We start from the raw sequence: 24,157 nt of genomic DNA on the forward strand, positions 1-24,157 counted from the left end.
TTAATGCAATCTTAAGAATTTTTTAAAAACCAAATTTCTTAAGTTCAAATTTTAAAAAAATGATTACCAAAATAATGAAATTGTTCATCCCAATCTAAATTATTTGAGGCAAATTTAATGTTTTAATTATGAAAGAGTATCAGGGTACACAATTGTGAATAACATTGGGAATATTTTTCATTAGCCACCTAATTAGTTGCTGACCTTTGATTTGTCACTTATTTATTTTTAGTAAAGCACTTCTTATATGTAACAAAATAATACATGCAGTTTCCATAGTCCACAAAACCACAAAGGTTAAGTCATTTCAAGAGAGGTTCAGTTTTAGAATGTAACATTTTAACCCAAAGGAAAAAGTTTGTAAGTACAATATGGAACACATTTTCTGTAATAGCAGTAAAATATTAATGCATTTAATATTAATGTTATTGCATCTGGGTGTCAGTTGTTATAATAATTGAGAATGAAAGGACAATACATGACTGATGCAATGAGAGGAATACACTAAGTATATCATAATGCTTTTCGAAGCAATACCTACGTAGATTGCTGTGACTTTCCACAATTTCAAGATAATGTTTGCCTTTTAGATTACTTTTTATAATGGTACATTCAAGCCTATTAGATTGTTTTTCAGTATATATGGATATATTCAGTATATATACATGTATGTATGTATGTATGTATGTATGTATGTATGTATGTATAGATACATACATACTATATATGGTTTTAGAGAGTTGCTTTCTACATTTCAGCTTGGATACTCCTTGCTTTGAAGGCAAATATACTAGTTATTCACAGTTTATTTTGAATACAGCTTTTCTCAGCATGTTAGAGGAAGCAGAGGAAAGAGATTCATCCTTGCACATCCTCCACCGCCTCTTCCTGCACAGAAATTTAGTACTCTGAGCACAGAAAAGTACATGTGACTTTCAGCCAAGTTTGGAAGTATGAATTGCTTCTTTGCACTAACTTCTTGCATCATAGTCTTTCCCTTCCGTTTTACTTCCTGTCTCTGACAAACATCAGTAATAAGAACTGAATGACACAGTACCAGAAAGTGTTGTTATTCTTCTACACATTCAGTTGTTCGTATGTCAGTATTTCGGAAAGTGAACAGGACATAAATTGCCTTTAGCCTGTGGCATATTTTAAATCTCCAGGTTGCTTATCAATTACATTCTAAGTAATTGCTTTTTTAAAATACAAATAAATAGATAGATGATAGATAGATAGATAGATAGATAGATAGATAGATAGATAGATAGATAGATAGATAGATAGATACAATAGCAGGGTTGGAAGGGACCTTGGAGGTCTTCTAGTCCAACCCCCTGCCTAGGCAGGAAACCCTATACCGTTGCAAACAAATGGCTATCCAACATCTTCTTAAAGACTTCCAGTGTTGGGGCATTCACAACTTCTGGAGGCAAGCTGTTCCACCGATTAATTGTTCCAACTGTCAGGAAATTTCTCCTCAGTTCTAAGTTACTTCTCTCCGTGATTAGTTTCCACCCATTACTTCTTGTTCTAATCCAGTTGTTTTACTATGTATGTACACAGACAGACATGCACATACATAAAGCTACAATAAATAAATTAGGCTTATATATGGTAATAATTACAAATAATTCTGAATAGTGTATATTCCATGTACATTCTTTTCAGTAAAAAAGTTAAAACAATATATATTCATATAGATGCTTTCAACATGGATATATCTCAAATAAGAGCTTTTTAAAAACAATTATACAGTATTCAAGACTATATTACTGCTAGTGTTAAGTGTGGTAATGTAGATCAGATTTTCAGCCACTTCAGTTCATTTTTCAATCCCGTCATCTTCCTTCCTGTCCAATAAAAGTGTTCCTTAAATGGTACTGGGCCCACCAAACACTTCTGCCACCAGAAAGGATAAAGACAATATTTGCCAGTTTTTTATTTCCTGGTCACTTATCAATTGTGATTTATGAAAATCAGAATAAGAGGATCCTTCATTTCAGAGGAGCAGTAGAGATGTTCAATGAGGAGAGGGAAGTTCTTGATAGGAAGAGAGAATCTCTAGATCCTAAGGTAACTTATGTCTTAGTTAACTACCATTTTGATTACAGTAACATGTTCTGGATCAGGGGTCCCCAACCCCTGAGCAGTGTCCCACTACTAGGCTGTGGCTGGCTTGGAACTGGGCCACGCAAGTGTATGAGGGTCCACTCATGTAAGCCACTTCCTCCCCACCCCCTGCAGGGCCATTAAGCCCTAAAGATTAGGGACCACTGCTCTGGATAGAGCTGTGTTAAAGAACACATAGAAGTTGTGGTTGGCCAGAATATAGTGGCATGAGCAATTTGGTGTGTTTCTTTTTACATTCATGTACACTGCTGTTCCATAAGATGCATTGCCTCCTAGTAGGCTTCTTATGCAGGTATCACTATAAAGTTATACATGGCATGGGGCCAAGCTATTTGGGAGGGGGGACCATGTTTCTCCCACCACCTTTGCTCTTCCCACCACATATAGTAGAGGGTCTATTTCTGGTCCCCTTACACTAAAATCATCTTGCTTTTCTTAATAATATTAGCTTTTCTTAAGACACTGAAATCCTGCCTGGTTTCCCCAGGGTCACAGGTTTACATGAGGTCTATTACTATTAGTGGGGTTATTGTTTTTTGCTTTATTTTTGGATTTGTGTGACCAGAGTATTATCCTTCAATCCCAAGAGTTGTATGTTTATGTTCTTTGTGCTTTTAATCTTATGTTGCCTAGAGTCACTTTAATGTGAGATGGGCAGTTTCATAAATAAATACATCAATTTATTCCCCTTTCACCATTAGGATGCTTTTGCTGACACAAATGCCATGTATGTGCAACATCCACATGCACAAACTTCTAAAACAAGAACGATGGATTGAACATTAAAGCTCAGAATATTATGCTTACTTACTAACTTAGAAGTAGAGGTGCACTATTAATTACCTCATGGATAGAGAGCTGAACTTTTAAGATTGCATTTGAATCCTAATCATTTTAACTGAATGACATGCACTTTTAATTTAAATCAATCTCCATGCGATAAAAATATGAGCGCTGCAAAAATTTAAATGTACTAAATGGACTATTAGTACATTTAAATTTTTGCAGCGCTCATATTCTTATCACATGGAGATTGGTTTAAACAGATATATAAATTGTATTTTCATTACAAGCAGAAAGTGCATGTCATTCAGTTAAAATGTAGAATGCAAAATTTTTAGGTAGAAGGCATAAAATACAGCACTCCTTCAAATATGATTGTAAGGTTCAATTCTTTTCAAAGTGACTTATAAAATTGATATAACACCTGTCTTTTAACAGGCATTTTCTATATAAATGCATATTTGGTATATATTATTGTGCTTCAGTAATTTTTACTGCAAATAGTTTCTACAAGGGACTGTAGGGGAAGTATATTTTATTTTTTGTCAATTTTTAATATTTAATTAACTTTCAATTGTAGTTGTACTATCAATACAAGACAGGCTATGTACCATACTTTTTGGTGTATAAGACACACTCCCTCCTTAAACATTGGTGGAAATATGTGTGCATCTTATACAGCAAATGTTGCCAAAGCCCCATCCACCCACCGGCCTCTGCCTGCCAGCAATTTGCCTCCTTACAGCAAATAGTGTGGTCAGCTTCAGCACAGCCTGATTTAACACAAACAGATGATTGGCAGTTGGATCGGCCTCCCCAAATACCGCCAATCTGCTGTTCCAGGCTGTGGGGATCGCCACAGTACCTCACTGCAAATTGCCGCCTCAGCGCATCACATTTTTGGCCTCTGTGTGTTGCATTTTTTAACTCCGCACGCCCCGTTTTTTGCCTCTGCGTGTCGCATTTTCAGCCAGTTCCAGGTGGCAGTAATCCCTGCCTCCTGGAACAGGCCAAAATGGAGTGCACAAGATTTGTGCGCAAATGGAGCTTCACGCACATGCATGAGTTTCTGCTTCTCGCACAAATGGAACTTTAGGTATGCAAGAGATTGCCTACCACTTGCGCAAATGGAGGTGTGCACTTACGCTCACCTGCCGCTTGTGTGGCCCAGCGGGGTTGGGGAATTCCTGCAGTAATGCATTATATCTTCTGTTAACATCAGCCATATCTACCCACTACATTGTCGGGGGGGGGGGGGAATTGGATTTAGTTTTTACTTATAGTTATCCTTCATCTTCTTTGGCAGTAATAATGTGAAGACACATAATTACTTATCCTTTGCAATCTCAGAAATTTTGATCCAGTTCACTTTACATTTTTCTGGTTATTTTAATCTGTAATAAGAAGTTAGGAGCTTTTATTTTTTTAATATTGTATGCATCTACATCAAATATTGAAAACAGTGCAGCCACATAACCAATCAGATATTGACAGTTGTCTTCCTGTTATTCATCACCAAATATGTTATGTGGAATAGAAACAGAAATATGGAATTGTACTTCATTTCATCATGAGGTAACTTTTACAAGCAAAGGCTATTTGTCCTTCAGTCCTGCTATACTTATAGACTTAGCACCATAACAGCTACCTCAAACAGAACACATTTTCAAAGGAAACTATAGTGACTGTCAAGGTCAAGACAGTAGTAAATACCTATCTTGGTTTAGAATACATATGTATTAAGCTCTATATTGCAGGTAGATTTGGCCAAAAGTAGAAAATTGAGGACCAAAGAGTTTTTAAAAGCACAGCATATACTATCTATTTTTGAGGTGCATTTTGTTCTTAAATTTGGATAAATTTCCATTTTGTCATATGGGATATGGGAAAAGAAGAAAAAGATGCAATAGGACGATTTCAGAATAATTTCAAAGGTTGACAATTAATAATACATATTTTCATTTGCCAATTTCTAATACTATATGCCTCAGATAATCTTTCCCCAACATTAACCTTTTAGATATTAGTTTGAAACAGCATGCCACAGATTTGCCACAGGACTACTAAACACTGATTCTTGCCTTCACAAATTAGCTAACAGCAACCAGTTCGATTCTAGTTCCATTTTTTCTGCAAGAGTTGGTTCTCTCTCAGAGCTTAGTTTCTTTTCAGAATGTCACGCAAACACAGGAAATGTCAAGAGGAAATATACAATGTAAGCAAAAATAGCATGACCATTTGCTAATGATTTAGTTACGTTTGTATTGAAGAAGAATATATCTTGCACTCAGCCTTGAATTGTATTCAATATCCTGTTTGAAGACTAAATAAAATGCTATAAATTTTAAGGATTACATTATCCAACACAAGAAGCATACACACACACACACACACACACACACACACACACACAATCAAATTAAAAATGATTTTACTAGAAGTAATTCTGTTTGGTAAAAGCAAGAGAACTGTATTTGGTGATATTTGGTATTTTATGTCTTAGTTTGTACATTTATTAGATACATTAGATGTAGTAACCAGACCCTAAAGACATGGTTTTGCCAACGGGCCAGGGTGATGTGAAGCCCATCAAGTGGTTGCTTCGATTGTTGTCATCAGGATGGGTGGGAGTATATTGCATTTTGTAATGTTTTTTCCCCCTATAAGCCATTTAATCTTCTCCATTTTTTCTCTTCCATTTTGCTGTCTCCAGGTATTGTCAAATCCACTATCCAGGCTTTAAAAAAATCTTTCTTAACAATTATTAAATCTGGGATATTATGTAGCAAGTGTCTGTGTATTTGGACTCTAAAGTCCCAGAGCAATTTAGCTTTTTCATTTTCCATGACTTTCTCTATTTTATGGTTCCACCAGTTTTTGCTTGCAGACAAATGATATTTCTTGCAGATTTTCTAGTGCACTATTGTTGCTACTTTGTCATGCTGTTGGTTATAGTCACTTTGATCTTCTTGCACCTGCTTATCTTTCCTTTGGCTTTTTTGTTGCAATCTTCTCAATTCTGGCTTTGTATGCATTTCTTCTTAAGGCTTAAGCCAGAATTATGGTAGTCCCCTGGTCTCTTTCTTCAACTTTCCTGTTCTGAGCCATTGCCAGGTCTTAATATCTGCTTTCCCTGCAATTTTTTTTTAATATGCTGGCTGTTGTGACTCAGCAGATGTCTTCTGTGAGTCTTTTCAGGATGCAAGATTAATTATGCAGCTGGGGCTCGTTAGGGGCATATTCTGGGGATAAAAGGACGGATGGTGCCACGCCCTGGTTGCAGGAGTCAACGTTCCTTGGTTCGTTCAACATTGATTGATCATCGGTCGTGGTTTATGTAAGATACACTTGGATAAGTGCTTTGTTTCCTGTAACCCTGATTCAAGGCTACACTTGGAGAAGTGCATTGCTTGTAAGAGTTTTTGTTTGGTATTTTATTAGCTAGTCGGAGACTTTATTTATGTTATTTTTGGGCTCGCAGCCAGTCTGAGCTGAGAACTGATAAAGAGTTCCTTTTAAGTTTGTCTGCCTGCCGTTTGTTAACAAGCCGAGAAGGGGGGACAGAACAGCTGGCCATAGATTTGTCTTTTTTTGCTTTAATTCTTCATTTGGTCTTTCCTGTAGGTCAGATTGGTCTTTCCAGTGGTCAGTAAGCCTTCCTGGTGTACTAACTTTGGTGCATCTTTTTCATTGTCTTTCAAATATTCTTTCAAAGCCCTTTGTTCTTCTTCAACCTTTGATGTACTTGCAAAATTCCAAGCTCACCTATTTGCCTTTCATAGATAGAATCTATAAATGTCACTGCAAGGATGAAGGGCATGATTGTTTGTTGTTATTTTTCTGATCTTCTTACCCATTGCTGTTAGTTTTGCTTGAATCCAATCCAGTATTCCAGCTGTGTATCTAATGATTGGAATGTTGATTTCTTTGATTGTAGTTCCCTCAATGAGTACACTTTTTCACTTCTTGATGTATTCACCTCTAATCTTTTTCTTGACTTTTTGTTGGAACATTGTGGTTATTGAGTTCAGTTGCTGTTGCTGCTGCTGCTGCTGTTGTTGTTATTATTATTATTATTATACTTTTATTCATTAAATATGAAACTCAGTCAAGTGAACATTTTAAAATGTATCACAAATATTATTGACTGGCACTGAAGCAATGGGTGGAAACTAATCAAGGAGAGAAGCAACTTAGAACTGAGGAGAAATTTCCTGACAGAACAATTAATCAGTGGAACAGGTTGACTCCAGAAGTTGTGAATGCCCCAACACTGGGAGTCTTTAAGAAGATGTTGGATAGCCATTTGTCTAGAATGGTATAGGGTTTCCTGCCTAGGCAGGGGGACTAGAAGACCTCCAAAGTCCTTTCCAACTCTACTATTGTACTGTATTGATGGATGATACAGGTTGTTGCCAGTATGATGATGATATGAGGATTAAGATGAAGAAGAAGAAAAAGAAGAAGATGCTATAATGCATTGTGATATTAAAGAACTAATACCTCCTTTATCACTGTATCTAAGGAACCAGCATTTGAGTAACTAAACTAAAATATTTGGTTCAGCTTTCTTCATTTGCAGTTGCAGAGAAAAGCACATTATACAGCTTCTTTGAAAATAACATACTTGTTGAATATGAATTAGTTTGCATAACAGTGAGTATCTGTAGTTTACTCAAATCTCTCAATTGGAAAAGGTGGGGGGAATTGGGACATGTAGCTGAACTTGGCTCTGATGAATTCAACAAAAGAACAGATGTCCCATGATTATTCAGAAACATTGGCGAAAGACCAGCCAAGAGAATTTAGTAAAGGCCTATTTTAATGTTCCAAAGATACAAGGAAGACTGCTTTACAGACTTCATGTACAAAACTCCAAGCAAGTTTCAGAACTAGAATTAGATAGAGAATATAATTGTGACTGACTTACACAACACAGAAATGCAAATAGCAGTGTTATTCATGTGTGTTTTATTTAACAATCGAATCAGAACAAGATATATTAAAAAAAAAAGAAGATAAAATTAGCTGATCAAATCCAAACCATCTGGGCACATATGTAAACTTTAGTTAGATGTGATGAACAGAACATATAAAAACTATATGATAAAATGGATGTGAATTTTAAAGAAATAGTTAGAATATAACAATGGGAAGAATTATGGACCAAATCTATAAAATATACATCAAATTATAATTTAAAAAGAAAATGGATACAAAATGTTCTATAAATGCTACATAATTCCATTAATATTAGTTAAGCTAGATATATCATACAGTAATAAGAGTCCTAAGAGCTGTTCATGCCCTTTAAAAAAACGGGCCCGTTTTTGTGAAAAATGGGCCATTTTGGGGGGGTTTGCAGAATGCAAAAACTTTTTTTGAAATTTGCCTCTTCAAAACATTGGTGCATCTTATACTCCGAAAAATACGGTATTCATGTAGTACAATGCAGAAAATTGGAATTTAAATTTAAAATAAAACTATGACTTTTTAAATTAGGTATAATCTCAGCAAAAATTAACAAGAAATATCATAATTTAATAAATATATGTTTACAGCAGTGAGAATACATTTTGTTCAGCACTGCAAGACAGATACAAATTCCTAGAATATTTGATTGGGAATTTGGAAGATATACAGTTTTAAAAAATCCCTTCTCATGCTATGGGATCTGTGTCTTCCTAAATCTAGGTGGTTCTACTAGAGGACTGGGTGTTAGAGGGTTCTACAGTCTCTTAACTGTTCTTAGCACTACACTTTTGTGGGCAGAGAGCTCTGATGTTCCTGGTATCTGTTGGAGGCATTCCAACCTTAGAGTCACAGACCTGAGTGCTCTACTTTTCACATCCTCTCCAATTCCTACTTTAGGTCCTCATACTTCTCCAGCTTTTCATACTCCTTCCTGATGCTGCTGTCACTTGGCACTGCTGTATCTATCATCACTGCTGTCTTCTGGTCCTTGTCTACTGCCAGTCAGTCTGTTGGTTGGCCAGTATCTGCCTGCCTGTATGGTGTTGGAAGTCCCACAGGATCTTATCCTTGTTATTCTCCATGACTTTCTGTCAAATCTCCCTTTGGACTAGGGAGGGTCTAGCCCAGGGGTGTCGAACTCAAGACCTAGGGGCCAGATCCGGCCTACGGGGTGCTTAGATCCTGCCTCCAGGGCTATTCTGGAAGCAGCGAAGGACTGGCCAGCAGTGACTCTGCAAAAACAGCTTCATTTTCAGCTGGGATGTCCTCCTGCAACCCTCTGCCAGTGAAAACAGATTCTTTTTATCTCATTTTCGCTGGCAGAGGGCTGCAAGAAGCTGTCCCTGCCAAAAACGGGGTCCGGGGGGGGGGACACACATGGCCCCTCAAGCTCCATTTTCACTGGCAGAAGGCCACACCCAGCCCCCTGCTGCCCCCCACCAAGGTCAAACATAACCCTGATGTGGCCCTCAATGAAATCGAGTTTGACACCCCTGGTCCAGTCTATACACTATGCTAATATTCCTATATACTTTATAATGCCAACTACTTGGTTGTATCATTTAAAGTACTTCTCACTGGCTTCTTACACCCAAACACTTCGTTTTGGACAGACTTTGAAGCCTTTCTATCTGTACCTTGAGTCCTGTCTAGAGTGGTAGGCCCCTGTTTCTGTGGATCTGGTCACTGGTAGGTTTTCCCGATGTCTGCCACTTCAGCTGTCTATCACTGGCCACATCCCTTGCAGGGTTTTGACTTGCATGGTACTTCTTTCATGATCAGTATTCTTCTTCCTTCTGTTGGCCAGTCTGGATGGGAGACTACTGCTAGCAGCTGGTTCATTTGTGCTACCAGGCATTCATGTACTGCTGTTAGTTTCTTTAGCCAGTAGGTGTAGAGTTCTTCATGTTATTTACCCACTGGTAGATCTTTACTATTGTGATGGCGACTGGTTCCTGTTCTGGAAGATTGCTGTTGTCTTTTTTCATGTTCTGTAGCCACTTTGCATTGGTGTTATGTCTTCTCTTTATTTCTTACGTTTTTTCCAGTACCTTTAGTTTTTGATATTGATGGCTCTGCTGTTAATGTGTTGTTGCAGTTGGGAGTACACCTTGGATGGTTCTTTGGAGAATAGGGCACTTATCTTCATGGCCTCTTCTAACTTTGTAGCCAGTGAGGTCAGCCTTTATTTAGCAGTTTCAAGGGCTTCAGATGGAGTCAGGCCCTTGGTGTTTTTTTTTAGTAGCTATGATGTTTGCATGCAAACCATTCTTTTTAAATTTCTTTTCTATGTGTGGTCTCTCTCTATGTAAACTACAAATTTCAGCAAATTTAAGTAGGAAATATACATATACATAAAATATATCATGCAACATGGCAAATATAATGATTTAAGTTGGGGTCCTAAGGGGGCTTAATGTCTACAATATTGTAAATTAGCAGACATATAAAATGGGGGAAATTAGAAACTCAATGGTTCTTTTTCTTTTTAAATTACTTTTCGGTTTTCCTCTGAAGTTTTTTTTTTATTAAGATGTTAGCTATAGATAGAGATAAATATGCATATACACAAGTAACTGCAGGTACTCCTCGAGTTACAACCACAATTGAGCCCAAAATTTATATTTTAAGTGAAACATTTGTTAAGTGTGTGTTCCCTATTTTATGATCTTTCTTGCAACAGTTGTTAACTGAAATATTACAGATGTTAAGTTAGTAACCTGGTTGTTCGGTGAATCTGGCTTCCCCATTGACTTTGCTTGTCAGAAGGTCGATCACATGACCCAGGGACTCTCCAACCATCATAAATATGAGTCGTTGCCAAGCTTCTAAATTTTGACCACCTGACCACGGGGAAGGGATGTTGCAATGGTTGTATGTGTGAAAAACAGTCATAAGTCACTTTTTTCACTATTGAACACAAATGAACTGTTGTAAGTTGAGGACTATTTGTAATTATTTTGGGGGGTATTGCTATTCAATTTAACTACTTTTGTCATTAACACATTAAACTCTAGTACTAAGTAATCAATTCAATTCAATTCAATTTATTGAGTTTGTATGCCGCCCTATTCCCGAGAGACTCAGGGCGGCTCACAAAAGGGAGGGGATACAAAAAATAAAATAAAAACAACAATTTAAAATTCTACAACAGCCATAACCTCGGATGGGGCTGGATAGTTCAACAGCCCCAGGCCTGCCAGAACAGCCAGGTCTTAACCACTTTGCGGAAGGCTGGAGGGGTAGTAAGGGTCCGGATCTCCATGGGGAGATCGTTCCAGAGGGCCGGAGCAGCCACAGAGAAGGCCCTCCCCCGAGGAGTTGCCAGCCGACATTGGCCTGTAGATGGAATTCGGAGGAGGCCTAATCTGTGGGATCTAATAGGTCTTTGGGAGATAACTGGCAGGAGGCGGTCTCTCAAGTACCCAGGTCCAATACCATGTAGGGCTTTAAAAGTAATGACTAGCACCTTGAAGCGTGTCCGGAGACCAATAGGCAGCCAGTGCAGCTCGCGGAGGATAGGTGTAACGTGGGTGTACCGAGGTGCACCCACAATCGCTCGCGCGGCTGCGTTCTGGACAAGCTGAAGTCTTTGAACACTCTTCAAGGGCAGCCCCATGTAGAGCGCGTTACAGTAATCAAGTGGAGATAGGCAGTGCTGTGGATGGGCTTTACTGAGCACAGCCGGGCAGGTACTATGAGCAGGCGGGGGTAGGGTGGGTATTATGTAAGCAAAGATTTACAGATGCCTAATACATAGCACCCTGTTTTGCTTTCTGTCTGTGTATTCTGTGATTGACCAAGACCCTTTAGTAAACATTTTGTTAAAGACCCAGGGTGGTGCAGTAGTTAGAATACAAAGTTGCAGGCTAATTATGCTGACTGCCAGCAGTTTGGCAGCTCGATGCTGACCGGCTTAAGGTTCACTCAGCCTTCCATCCTTCTGAGGTCAATAAAATGAGGACTGATTGTTGGGGACAATATGCTGACTCTGTAAACTGCTTAGAGAGGACTGTAAAGCACTGTGAAGTGGTATGTAAGTCTAATTGCTATTGCTATGGTTAAAGTGTTGTGACATATTAAAATTGAAATACATTCACTGGCCAAAAAGTTACATATATTCCTGTTGTAAATTATATTTTTTCCTTTGTTTTTGTGTTCCATTTAATTATGTCTGATTCTCAGACATTGCCTGAATAGGTCTATCTATGCAGCTTTCTTGGCAAGAAGTTTTTCAGAAGTTGGCTAGAAGTCATGGTCACCCAAATATTAATAATGTGGTTGTGGGGATGCTTTGGCTGTTGCTCGAGGACCAATTGTAAATCACTTTTGTCAGTGCTATCGTAACTTTGAACAGTCACTAAATGGTTGTAAGTCAAGGACTACCTGTAGAGGGATACAGAGCCTGAAATAACTTTCCTCCTACATCTTTCAGACTGCATTAAAGTATCTATTTAAATGTTTGGAAACTATCAATATTGGCTTTTCTGTGTAAATGTAGAGTTAGAATTCTGGAGGGTGAATTCAGCATGATCGCATTTATAGTTTTCTCAACAAATTGCCTGCTGTATGAATGTCAGTTCTTCTGCATACAATATTTCATGCAGAGAAACTATACCCTTTCCAATAGTTTATAGAATATAGGAAAATGTAAGTTTCTGCTGAATGTTCTAAATTGGATGCTGGATAGTTTTAAATCTTGTGTCTGATTGCACTGATGATAGTTTAAAGAATGAGGTACAGGTAACCAACCTGTTGTAGGCTTTTTTGTTGCAAGATTAAAACAGGTACTCTTCCAAAATTGTGCTATAAGCCACTGCTCATAATATCAGACTTTTTCCTAAATCCCAAATGCGGAATTGTTTCTTCCTAAGATTCTTAACTTTGCTGAATTAAAAACTTGTCCACATTTTAATTTAAACCTGATAATTTATATTTAACTCAAGATTACTGATCTTAATAAAATGAAAGTAAATATATGCATTCTTTGAGAACTTGAGTTGTCGTGGTCATTCATACCCATGCATACCTGTTCAGTTTCTTATCTTCCTGCTGAAAATAATGTACTGCTTCAGTGGATGCTTAAGATTTTTTAGGTAACTTTGCTCTTAGCTTTTTCACAAAGGCATAACTTATAAGTATTACTTTAGCTTCTTAAAGAGCAACAAATAAACTTGCTGCATAAATTTTGTGAATCACAATTTGTTTAATTTTTGTAAGAGAGAAAGCATCTGAAGGGAGGGAGAGAAGAGAAAGCATAGAAATAGTAGAAGGAAAAGTGAAAAGCAAAATTATTTTATAAATGATCAAACAGCAAATTAGATGTGAAAGATATTTTTGTATTGAATACCTGGTTAATAAAGGCAGTATAATGATATTTAATTAGTGATAAATTGTGTTAAACCGTCTGATATATTTCTCTTGGTGATTTCACTGTGAGTGTCTCTCATTTATCTTTTCAAGGATGGGCATCTTGTGGTTAGACACAAAGTCCTGGGAAGTTGAAATGTTCCTCTCTGGTCAGTTCCCAAGCACTTCCCTTCCTCATCTCTCCCCTCTCCCCCCTCCCCCGACTCCAAAACAAATGTGGGATATACAGATGTTAAATGAAAAGCAATGACTTCATCCCCCACCTACTGGTTTCAATAATGAATTTCAGTTTGACTGACTCCTTTATCAGTCAAAAATTGAATCACTGTGACAAAAGTTTCCATTTCAGAAATGATAGCAATACCATCTTCGTCCTCAGCAACATCCTACTAATTATAGTGAAAAGAACAGATCTGAAGAACATGTCAGAGCTGCTAGTGCATCATTACTGCTCTCTCTTTGTGCAAGTTTTGTACAAGGCATTATATTTCACTCAGCCCTTACATAATATTTCACTCAGAAATTATACTTGATATATCCAACAAAGTTGGCTGTAATGCTTAAAAGCTGATGATAAGTAATTTAATTAACAAAACTCTTGTTATAGTTTGTCCTTACTGCAAAAAAACCCAATATGTTTCTATTGAGGGTTCATTTAGCACTGGTAACAGTAGAAAAGAGTATATAATAAGAGTAATATAATATATAATAGCACTTGAACTCATTAAGTTAAGATGATTCTTAAGTATATGAACTGAAAGAGTTAATAGAACCTCTTTACATGCAGCTCAAGTTCTTCCAAACATTGTGAGTTCTATAAATCACATTGTGAATTCTGCTTCTGGGCTAATGGTAATGAATCATCTACTGGATTGTAGCAATAAAAAGACCAATGACAAACAAAAAAGAAACATTGGCAGGTCTTGAGACTTTAGTGTTTTGCAGGATTACAAATAAAACTTTTAAAAAAAAAACAGGAAAAAACGATTCAAAACCCAACCGTTATGAATTGAGCATGCAGTTACAGAAACAGAAGTAGGAGTGGCTGGAATGGTGCCAGAGTGTGAATGGCAGGTTTGAAGAGTATTAAATTTCAGCCTTTTTTAATACCAAGCAGTAATTTAAAATTCATGGTACAAGTTTATCCTATTCTATTGATGGCCAATTCCAGATTAAAGAGCATATAGCACTATATGATAATTTGCAGAATATACACTGTTCATCAAACATTTGTAAGCCATGCCCCCTTTTAGGGGGCACCACTTAGTGCGGAGAGCACAAAGCTGGGGTTGAGATTTCACTGTTCTAACAGCCATGTGTTAACCATTTAAGTCATGGTTCCCTCACTTCATCTGCTTTGTAAGCAAAGTATCAGTCACCTTAGTGTGAAGCACTGTTTTATCTCTTGTTTATGTCTGGATCCACTAAGACTCTGGTACCTAGTATTCTCTACTTTGCTGAATGTCTGTTCAAAACTGTCATTTAGAATACCACACATTACTTCTAATGTATTTCACCCACCTTGACTTTTGCCCACTGATTGCTACTAACTATTATGGCAATTTGTTTTAACTAAAACACATCTAGGACTGTAAATAGTTGCAAGGACTCTCTGTGATTCAATAACTTCAATAAACCTCACACACAGAGAACAATTTCTTTTGTCATTGTCTCTACTGACCCTTGAAGTGGGTGCAGATAACACTACTGGTAGTCCTCAACTTACAGTAATTTGTTTAGTGACCATTCAAAGTTATAACAGCACTGGAAAAATGACTTGACTGGTTTTCAACTAATACTGTTGCAGGATCCCCATGGTCACATGATGAGAATTCAGTTGCTTGGCAAATGGTTCATATTTATGACAATTGCGGTGTCCTGAGGTCAAGTGATCACCTTTTGCAATCTTCTGACAAGCAGTCAGTGGGAAAGTGTCTGTGATATGTATCTGATGTCCCAATCCCACTGTCCTGTCTCATTTAGAATCCACAATCCATTCCCCAAATGTGGAGGGGGGGGGATTCTGCGAATGCCACTGGTTTTGCTGTCTCATTTAAATAAAGTTCTCTTGTACAGCTATTTCAGTGTTACTTTCATTCCAACACAAAATTTGGTTGTGTGTGCATTGATTGGAAAATTAATTTTTAATCATTTTATTTTCAAACAGTTGTTAAACAAGAAGTGTTTGTGAATATTTTTCAACCTTAAAATATAATTTTTGCCATTTTCTCACTTCCTTCTCCATTCAATGGCTCCAGTCAATGATAAGACAGAAATTGTCATTGATGCTTTATTGAACAATATATGTCTATGTGGAGGAATGGGTTGGGTGCATGGATAATAGGATGACAGAATCATTGAAAGAATAAAAAAACCCTGTTTTGTTTAGATTTGAAATAGCAATTTTGAAACAATATTTTGGATGATGATGATGATAATGGCAATAACAATAGGGGCAGCATACATAGAATTACTTCATCCAGTATTTTCCCATTTAAAACTTTGTAAGTTAGATTGGGTCAAAGATATTGATTGGCCCAGTTAACAACCAAATTACTATGTTTGAGAAGAGTTTTAAACTTGTCTGTCTCCTGTCTTACCAGTATATCATATTGCCCCTCTTGTACTTGTACTTGACGCCTCTTCACCCATCGTGGGTATAGGCGACTTCCATGGAAATTTACGGCAATCCATGGAAGCTGTTTCGGCTGGATATACCCAAGGGGACGCCAGTCCCAAGGGTCGACAGAGCCCGATTGGTGGGAATGGGGGGCACCACGTGAAGGCCGGGTTGTCGTTTGATAGTTGAGAGGCTTTGCAATAAGCGTTGCAATGTATATTTTGCGCATCAACTATCCTTGCCCGCCCTATTGCCCCTCTATGTATTAAAATAGGAATTTTAATTGTATACATCTTATCTTATATAAAGTCACCAAATGTGGGGCATGACTGAATAGTTAAAATGACAACATATATCTTATCAAGTTTCTACTTACACTATGCAATCAAAAGATATAAGCATTTTTTGATCTATGCTGATATTAAACATGGAGATAATCCCCTCATCATTTCATCACTCCATAGCAGATCTAAAAGTGAGTGTTGTAGAAACGTGGGAGACAGCAGATCAAGCCACAAATTGCTAAACTCAATTTATTAAAAATTTTCAGGCAATCTTAGAAAGCCTCAAAAAACACAATGGGGTTTTTAAACTTGTAATTGTTAATTGATAAGATACTTGTAATCTGTCTCACAGGTAACTTGTATCTGCATAACCAACTTGTCTCTTCCTTTGTCCCACCCACCTCACCCCAATTTACCTCTTACACCAATCTAGCCACTGAATCTGATCAAATAAGTTGCAGCTTACAAAAAAGTATTACTTTTAATAATCTTCATTAGTGAGAGAAGATGCTAGCAGATTCCTGATTTTTGCAACCATAGACCAATAGCAGCACTCCTCTTAAAATATAATCATATGCTAAGAGCATAATATGGAAAGAGAGCTCTCACTAGATGGTGCACAATGACCTGCACAATGGAAGTGATTCTACAGGTGAAACTTGAAAAATTTGAATATCGTGCAAAAGTTCATTTATTTCAGTAATGCAACTTAAAAGGTGAAATTAATATATTAGATAAGACTCATTACATGCAAAGCAAGATAGTTCAAGCTGTGATTTGTCATAATTGTGATGATTATGGCGTACAGCTCATGAAAACCCCAAATCTACCATCTCAGAAAATTAGAATATTACATGCAATCAATAAAACAAGGATTGTACATAGAATAATATCGGACCTCTGAAAGGTATAAGCATGTATATGTACTCAGTACTTGGTTTGGGCCCCTTTTGCAGCAATTACTGCCTCAGTGCGGCGTGGCATGGAAGCTATCAGCCTGTGGCACTGCTGAGGTGTTATGGAAGACCAGGATGCTTCAATAGCGGCATTCAGTTCTTCTGCATTGTTCGGTCTCATGTCTTTCATCTTTCTCTTGGCAATGCCCCATAGATTCTCTATGGGGTTCAGGTCAGGCGAGTTTGCTGGCCAATCAAGCACAGTAATCCCACAGTAATTGAACCAGGTTTTGGTGCTTTTGGCAGTGTGGGCAGCTGGAAAATGAAGTCAGCATCCCCATAAAGCTCATCTGTGGAAGGAAGCATTACTGTACTTGATTTGCCTCTCCATTCTTCCTCCATACTCTGGGTCCTTGGTTTCCAAATGAGATGCAAAAGTATATTAAATATGAGTATTTAATTCATCTATAAAATATACTGAGAATTTGGTTGCAACTTTCTTGCACAAAATCTTTATTTTATATTAAATTGTTCTTTAAAAGCCTGTTTCAGAGCATAATTAATAATTGTATTTATCCTTTACTTTAGGGAGAATCTATAAAATATTTTCTGGACAATTTGGATAAACTTGGAGATGCAGTAAGTTTTATTTCTAAATTTGGTATTTGTATTACTATGAAATGCTAGAAGGAAATTTGTCTTATTTTTAGCTTCAGATAATATCAATAATAAGATGTAGCATCATTGCTAAACTATAATTACATTTAATTAATATTTGATTGCAAACTAAATGTTGTAGACCCTATGATGTTCTAAAATCCACAGTGTCAAACATTGATATTGTGTATTGATATTGTCTACTGTTTGCTGATTACTCCAAAGCCACTTGAACTATAATTCTTGACCCACTTCTCATAGTTTAGTGGAAACCCATCCATCTATTTCCTAAGAGTTACTAATTTAGGGATTTAAAAAGACTATTGATTTTGATTAATGGATTCATTTTAGGTAGTATCCAGTTAGATATAATACCTGGCCATTTTCCAGTGTGCTGAGGAAAACACCTGACCATAAGACGCACCTAAGTTTAGAGGAGGAAAACAAGAAAAAAACATATCGGGCAGAGCCTGAGAGGACCACAGATAGGTGTCCTCTCATTTGCCAGCTCTGCCTATTGACTCCTGCACTTCAGAAAAGAGACAGAAGAGGCGGGCAATGACTAAGACAGAAGAGGTGAGGTTCAGCACTGTTAATGGACCCTGCCGCCGCGGCTCAGCTGCTATTCATCGAAGGGCCGGCATCAATGCACAGACATTTCCACCCACTGGGGGGGGGGGGAGCATCTTATGGAGTGAAAAATATGCTATATCTTTACCAGTTATCATTGGCAGGAAGGTCTGAAGCATGGAAATGAGGCTTCCAGTAGGTTCTGTGTTATTGATTAGTGTGCAAAAATGCCATTTGTTTATGTATACAATGCTTTTCTCACTCAAATACGCTTATTAAAATATTATGGTAAGGAGACAAGGTTGAAGTAGATTACTCATTTGTCAATGAAATTGACATTATGTAAGGTTACACATTGCTTTACATTTTTACGTTACTTGGTACCAACTTGCCTCAATAAAGCAGGAATCTAAAATAAAGAATTTCACTATTAGTTTGCTAAAAACTTAATTCTTACCACTATTTTAATTTTTGATATTGCATTTGATACAATCATTCTGTGGATGCTTAAAATGTAATCGTTTTTTCTCTTTTCAAATGTAAGATCATTTATTTTATTTTTCAGTAGTTGCATTAACAATTTAGATTATTTTCCCCCAGGATTATCTTCCTTCCCAGCAAGATATTCTGCTAGCACGAAGACCCACAAAAGGAATACACGAGTACGATTTTGAAATTAAAAATGTTCCCTTCAAGATGGTTGATGTGGGTGGCCAGAGGTCAGAAAGAAAACGTTGGTTTGAGTGCTTTGATAGTGTCACTTCAATATTATTCCTGGTTTCATCAAGTGAGTTTGATCAGGTACTTATGGAAGATCGGCTAACAAATCGTCTTACAGAATCTTTGAACATTTTTGAAACTATAGTCAACAATCGGGTTTTCAGCAATGTGTCCATCATTCTCTTTCTAAACAAGACAGACTTGCTTGAGGAAAAAGTGCAAAAAGTGAGCATCCGAGACTATTTCTCAGAGTTTGAAGGGGACCCTCACAACTTAACAGATGTCCAAAAATACTTGGTGGATTGTTTTCGCACCAAACGTCGGGACCAGCAACAGAAGCCCTTATACCACCATTTCACCACTGCTATTAATACAGAAAATATTCGTCTGGTATTCCGTGATGTCAAAGATACCATCCTTCATGACAACCTCAAACAGCTCATGCTACAGTGATGTTGAAAAGACTGATTTCTGTTAATAGTTTACAGCAGGAGCTTAAAAAGTAAACCTGGTCTTGTCAGACCTCATGATGTGTGGGTAAAAGCTGCTGCTGTTCTTATTGCCAATTTTTCTTAAAATCAAAATCTCTTCCCGTTCATTATTTTGAATCAGTTGTAACCTTTAATAGACTTTTTTAAAGCTAACTCCAGGTTTTAAATTATTCTGTCTTTTTCAACTATAAAGTCTAAACTATTAACTTGTAGATATGAGCTTGAATGAAATTATTTGGAAACATGCAAAGTTCTTTCAACTGGTTGGATTTTAAGAATGCTATTGAAGAGTTTTCCTGACTTAGACAACCACCACCAATTGTTTTATATGGTAAATGGCTTTGCTTTGTCAAATAATTAACCTTTATTTCAAGTTTACAAATGCACTTCTACTTCCATGCCAATAGAAAGTGCTTTTAGATGGTACAAGAAAAAAACAAAAGTTGCCACTGAGTATTTCAGTCAAAATGAATCATACATAGGAATTCTTGGTCTTGTTTGGTTTTTGCTAGATCATATAGTTTGACAAAACCCCATGATTTTACAATTTGGGCCTCAGCTAACTTAAACCAAAAAGCTGTGTCCTGCAGTTTTGAGAGTCCTCCTCAGTTGCCATGAATAAGCCATTGTCTGAGAACACTCCTTTTTTCATTTACTAAGATATTGTGAATTGGATAATGGTGGAAGCTAAACACAAAATTTGTTTTTCCCAAACAGTAATTCAATTTATAGATGTCAAATCTAGCTTATTAAAGAAAGCTAACACACTTGAGTATATACAGCTGTAGTTGACAGTAGTGGCCATTATATTAACTAAAAAACCCTAAAATTGAATCAAAGTGTAAAGCAGCTGAATGATATTAGAGAAATGACACCTTAAAAAGGGTAAAATTAAAAAAAATATTCCACCTTTTGGCTAAGTTACACATGTTGAAGACTTAATTTTGCAATGAAATAATCAATAAAAATAATAGCTTTGTTGATGCTTTGGTACTGGTCAAAAGCCAGTGTTATCTGTTATTCTGAATATCTTTAATTATACATTTTATTCTAGGTTTTACCATATTGAGCTTTAAAGAGGATATTTACAAAAGGGATTGACACCTGGATTCTAATGTTTAATGCAATAAAATATATTTGCTTTCCTTAAGAACAAAAACAATTAGCAAATTTCCCTTCTTTGTTTCATTTGTTACACAGGCCAAATCTAGTCATTGTTCTAAAAGGAACCCAACTACTCTGTAATTTTTATAAAAGGAAATCAATGTTTTTATATTTTGGAAAAATAAATTTTGCCATTCGTTAGATTAGGATAATTAAGTCTTTGTGCCAATTGAATGCTTGAGTAATAATTGGCCTAGTCCAGTACCGGTAAATGGTTAACTGATGCAGTATCTTATAATCTAAAGTGCCTCTTGGTTGTTGTTTCTTAAACTAATAGTGGCCTTACAGTGAATACCAGTTTAGCTGGTTGTAGGAAAAGAGCTTCAAAATCATAACAGACAATAGAGTGCAAATAAATGATCATTGCATTTTTGCTAGAGTACAAAGCCAACATAATCAGAACCTTCAGTATTCTAGGGTGAAACAAAATGAGGGAATGCCATTCATTCTTTACTGGTATTTAGAATGCTACCAGCACTGTTAAAAAGAGGGAAGTGAATGGTTTTTTGCAAGACCTTTTAAACCTAGACTTTAAAAAAAGTACTTCTATCTAGCAGTTAAAACCATCAGAGGTTGAAATAAAACTATACATACAAAAATGAAATATAAATTTTACAACTCTGCTTACAGAGTATTGTTTGGAGCAGGGGTGTCAAACTGGCGGCCTGTGGGCCAGATGCATCACACACAGGCTACACCCATCCAGGCTGACGGCAATGTGACGCGGCGAGTTTGACATCCGTGGTTTAGCGTATCCATTTTCCTTTGTACTCCCAAAAAATCACTTTTAGAGGACAGTGAGAAAATTTGTTAAGGTAATATTTCATTCTGGAAATAAAATTAAAGCAACTGTAGAACACGTTAACGTAAGTGATCATTATACTCTCAATATATTTCATGCAAATGGGCTTACATGTATTTTAAGTAGCTGTAAGGGACTTCAATTTTAATTATAGGAGATGCTGGTTTTTCCCTTCTTCCACAGATCTGCTTCTCTCCCCATTAGTCATATATACAAAATTTGAGAGTGGCAGAATTGGTAGGAAAAGTAATCCAGAGATAGAGTTAGTTAAGTAGTTCTTTTCCCAGGCATTTCTCCCTCAATTTATTGTGGACTTTTTTGCTTTTTTTAAAAAAGAATTATTGGAAGGATAAACTGTTGTGCCAATTTTTGATAACTGAAATGCTGGCAGAGCGCTTGGGCCCACAGGTACCCCCGACAGGAGTGATATCAAGTCCCCCCCCCCAGGTCAAATACAATCCTGATGCAGCCCTCAAGGAAATCGAGTTTGACACCCCTGCTCAAGTTCATCGCTGGTTTTTTTCTTTCTTTTTCCTCTTTTTCTATTACTATGGACTCTAAACATTGTTGGGTACGGATTTTAATGTCCTCTTTGAGGTATCTGGTTATTTTTAAATATAATTTTTAATGTGTTATAATGGTCTAAAATAAAACGGGAGTTTAAAAAATCTTGCTAACAAGAGTGGCTTAATTTTCTCAAGTACAATTCTTTGTTGCCAGAGGCCTTCATATAAACAGTTTTTACAAACGTTTTTAAATATTCTTTTTATTTGGTGCAATTGTTTTTCAAATTCATGAGGACTTTTTAAAAAGTATCTAAATTACTTTGATTTTGATTTCCAAACCACTGGCCTTTTTGTATTTTGTATTTTTTATAAAATTCAGTATTTTAAAATCTAAATGCAGAGGTATTTAAGTTCTTGCATACTTAATTTCCTTAAACTTTAACCAGGTCATTTTTTAAAAATAAACTCAGTTTTTAGCCTTGTGCCTTATTTTGTAGAAACTCAATGTAGAAAACCATTTCTAAAGGCTTGAGAAATCCTCTATTTTCTCACTGTGAAATAGGTGAAAATACAGAATAGAACGGAGCTTTGTCTCATTCCCAATTTCCTGTACTGATAATGCCAAAGAGTAGTTCGAATATAACATTGAGAAAACAAAGAAATTGGAAGGATCATCCTGATGATCTGTGACCACGGTCTGGCAGATGCTTTTCTCTCAAGTTAAATTTGACTCTGTTTTGAACAGAACTGGACGTTCATTGTATTTCTACAAATGTTGCTGAACTGCAACTGCAGTTATTCTTCCTAACTGGTTATGTCAGCTTGCATTGCTAAAAACTAACATTCAACTTTAGACAACTATACATTGCCTGGCCCTATTTTAAAGGATAAATTGAAATTGAAATAACAGCAACAAATTTCTTCTTAAGCTGTTGGTTAGGTTTTGTGTGTATTATGATCATCGGTTCAAAAAGCAGTTAAGAACTTCTGATCAATGGTACCACAACTTAAGTCTTATTTTAAAATCTAGTTAAAATATACAGCACTGTAATAGTGTCCTTGGCAATTTTGTTTATCTTATACCTGAAAGCAGATGATTGGCAATTATTTAACACTGCTTTCACTTTCTTCAACAGCAGCAACAGGTTATGTATTATAAAGTCGTTTGTAAAACATTTTGTAATGACCCCACAGAATCCTTAATGAAACCATGATTTGTATTACTTTTGTATAAATGAGGGATATGTTTTATGACTATACTTTTGAAATATGTGTATCTTCTGTAACTTTCTAGGGAAGAAGAGAATCTACTACTTTGTAAATTCGCCCCACCCATCCCTTTTTGTCCATGGTTGGCAATAAATTATTTCTAAAGAAAGTCTTCAAATGTATCATTTAAAATGGTTTGATTACTAAAAGATGAAACTTTCATTTAGTTGTACATTGCTCTTTGTACATAATTTGCAAGTGTTCAAGCCATTAATACTGCCTTGTGTAAAGTAAATTACTGACAGTAAATAAACAATATACATCCTCATGAAGCCTGTATTTTTGTACTTTAGAAGTGTTCTTAATTAGTTTTCTGTTCAATCATGTTTGACTACCTAGATTTAAGTAAACTTTAATTAAGCTATCCACTAACATTGATTTTAGTTTTGTGGTATATTTTAGTGTTTTTGCAAAGATTAAGGAATCAACTTAGCATAATTCACAGGTAAAAAATACTGTGTTGATGTAACTGCAGGGTGGATTTGATTTAAATCAAGTCAATTTATATCATGATTTAAATCACTAGTAAAAAGGCTTGATTTAAATCAACTTGATTTAAATTATAATTTTTAAGAACAACTGTCATCTCTGTCCCGCAGCGGGTCCTCCTCTGACCTGCTGCTGACTTACCAACAGTCCCATTCACTTTAATGGGTTGGCTAGTGATGCAGCAGTGACACAAGGTGAGGGACGTGGCAGGCAGCAGGTGACTGGATGTCCACTAACAGGAGCTGCCATGATGGATTTGAAATGACAGGTGCTCTTTAATATTATATTTATAAGCTGCTTAGAAGGTTTCACTTTCATTTTTACTGCTTGCCCTTCCTCCTCACACTTATTGTCTGGTAGTACAGATGGAATTATCTTCAAACAATCATACAGTTTGTAGAGTACATAGATTTGCAAAACAATGAGATA

At 36.5% G+C, this 24,157-nt stretch overlaps 1 protein-coding gene across 1 annotated transcript in view; it reads left to right on the top strand.

Moving 5' to 3' along the window:
- Positions 1–23,507, top strand: part of GNA13 (G protein subunit alpha 13) — a 30,075-nt gene extending 6,568 nt beyond the window's left edge. Inside the window, exons 3-4 of the mRNA XM_032210012.1 lie at positions 17,649–17,699; positions 18,888–23,507. Of these exons, the coding sequence (XP_032065903.1) occupies positions 17,649–17,699; positions 18,888–19,460 (624 nt within the window). The 3' untranslated portion in view covers positions 19,461–23,507. The remainder of the gene's footprint in view (positions 1–17,648; positions 17,700–18,887) is intronic.
- The last annotated feature ends 650 nt before the right edge of the window (positions 23,508–24,157 follow it).

The sequence above is a fragment of the Thamnophis elegans genome, chromosome 2, assembly GCF_009769535.1.
Source record: "Thamnophis elegans isolate rThaEle1 chromosome 2, rThaEle1.pri, whole genome shotgun sequence".
Lineage (NCBI taxonomy): Eukaryota > Metazoa > Chordata > Lepidosauria > Squamata > Colubridae > Thamnophis > Thamnophis elegans.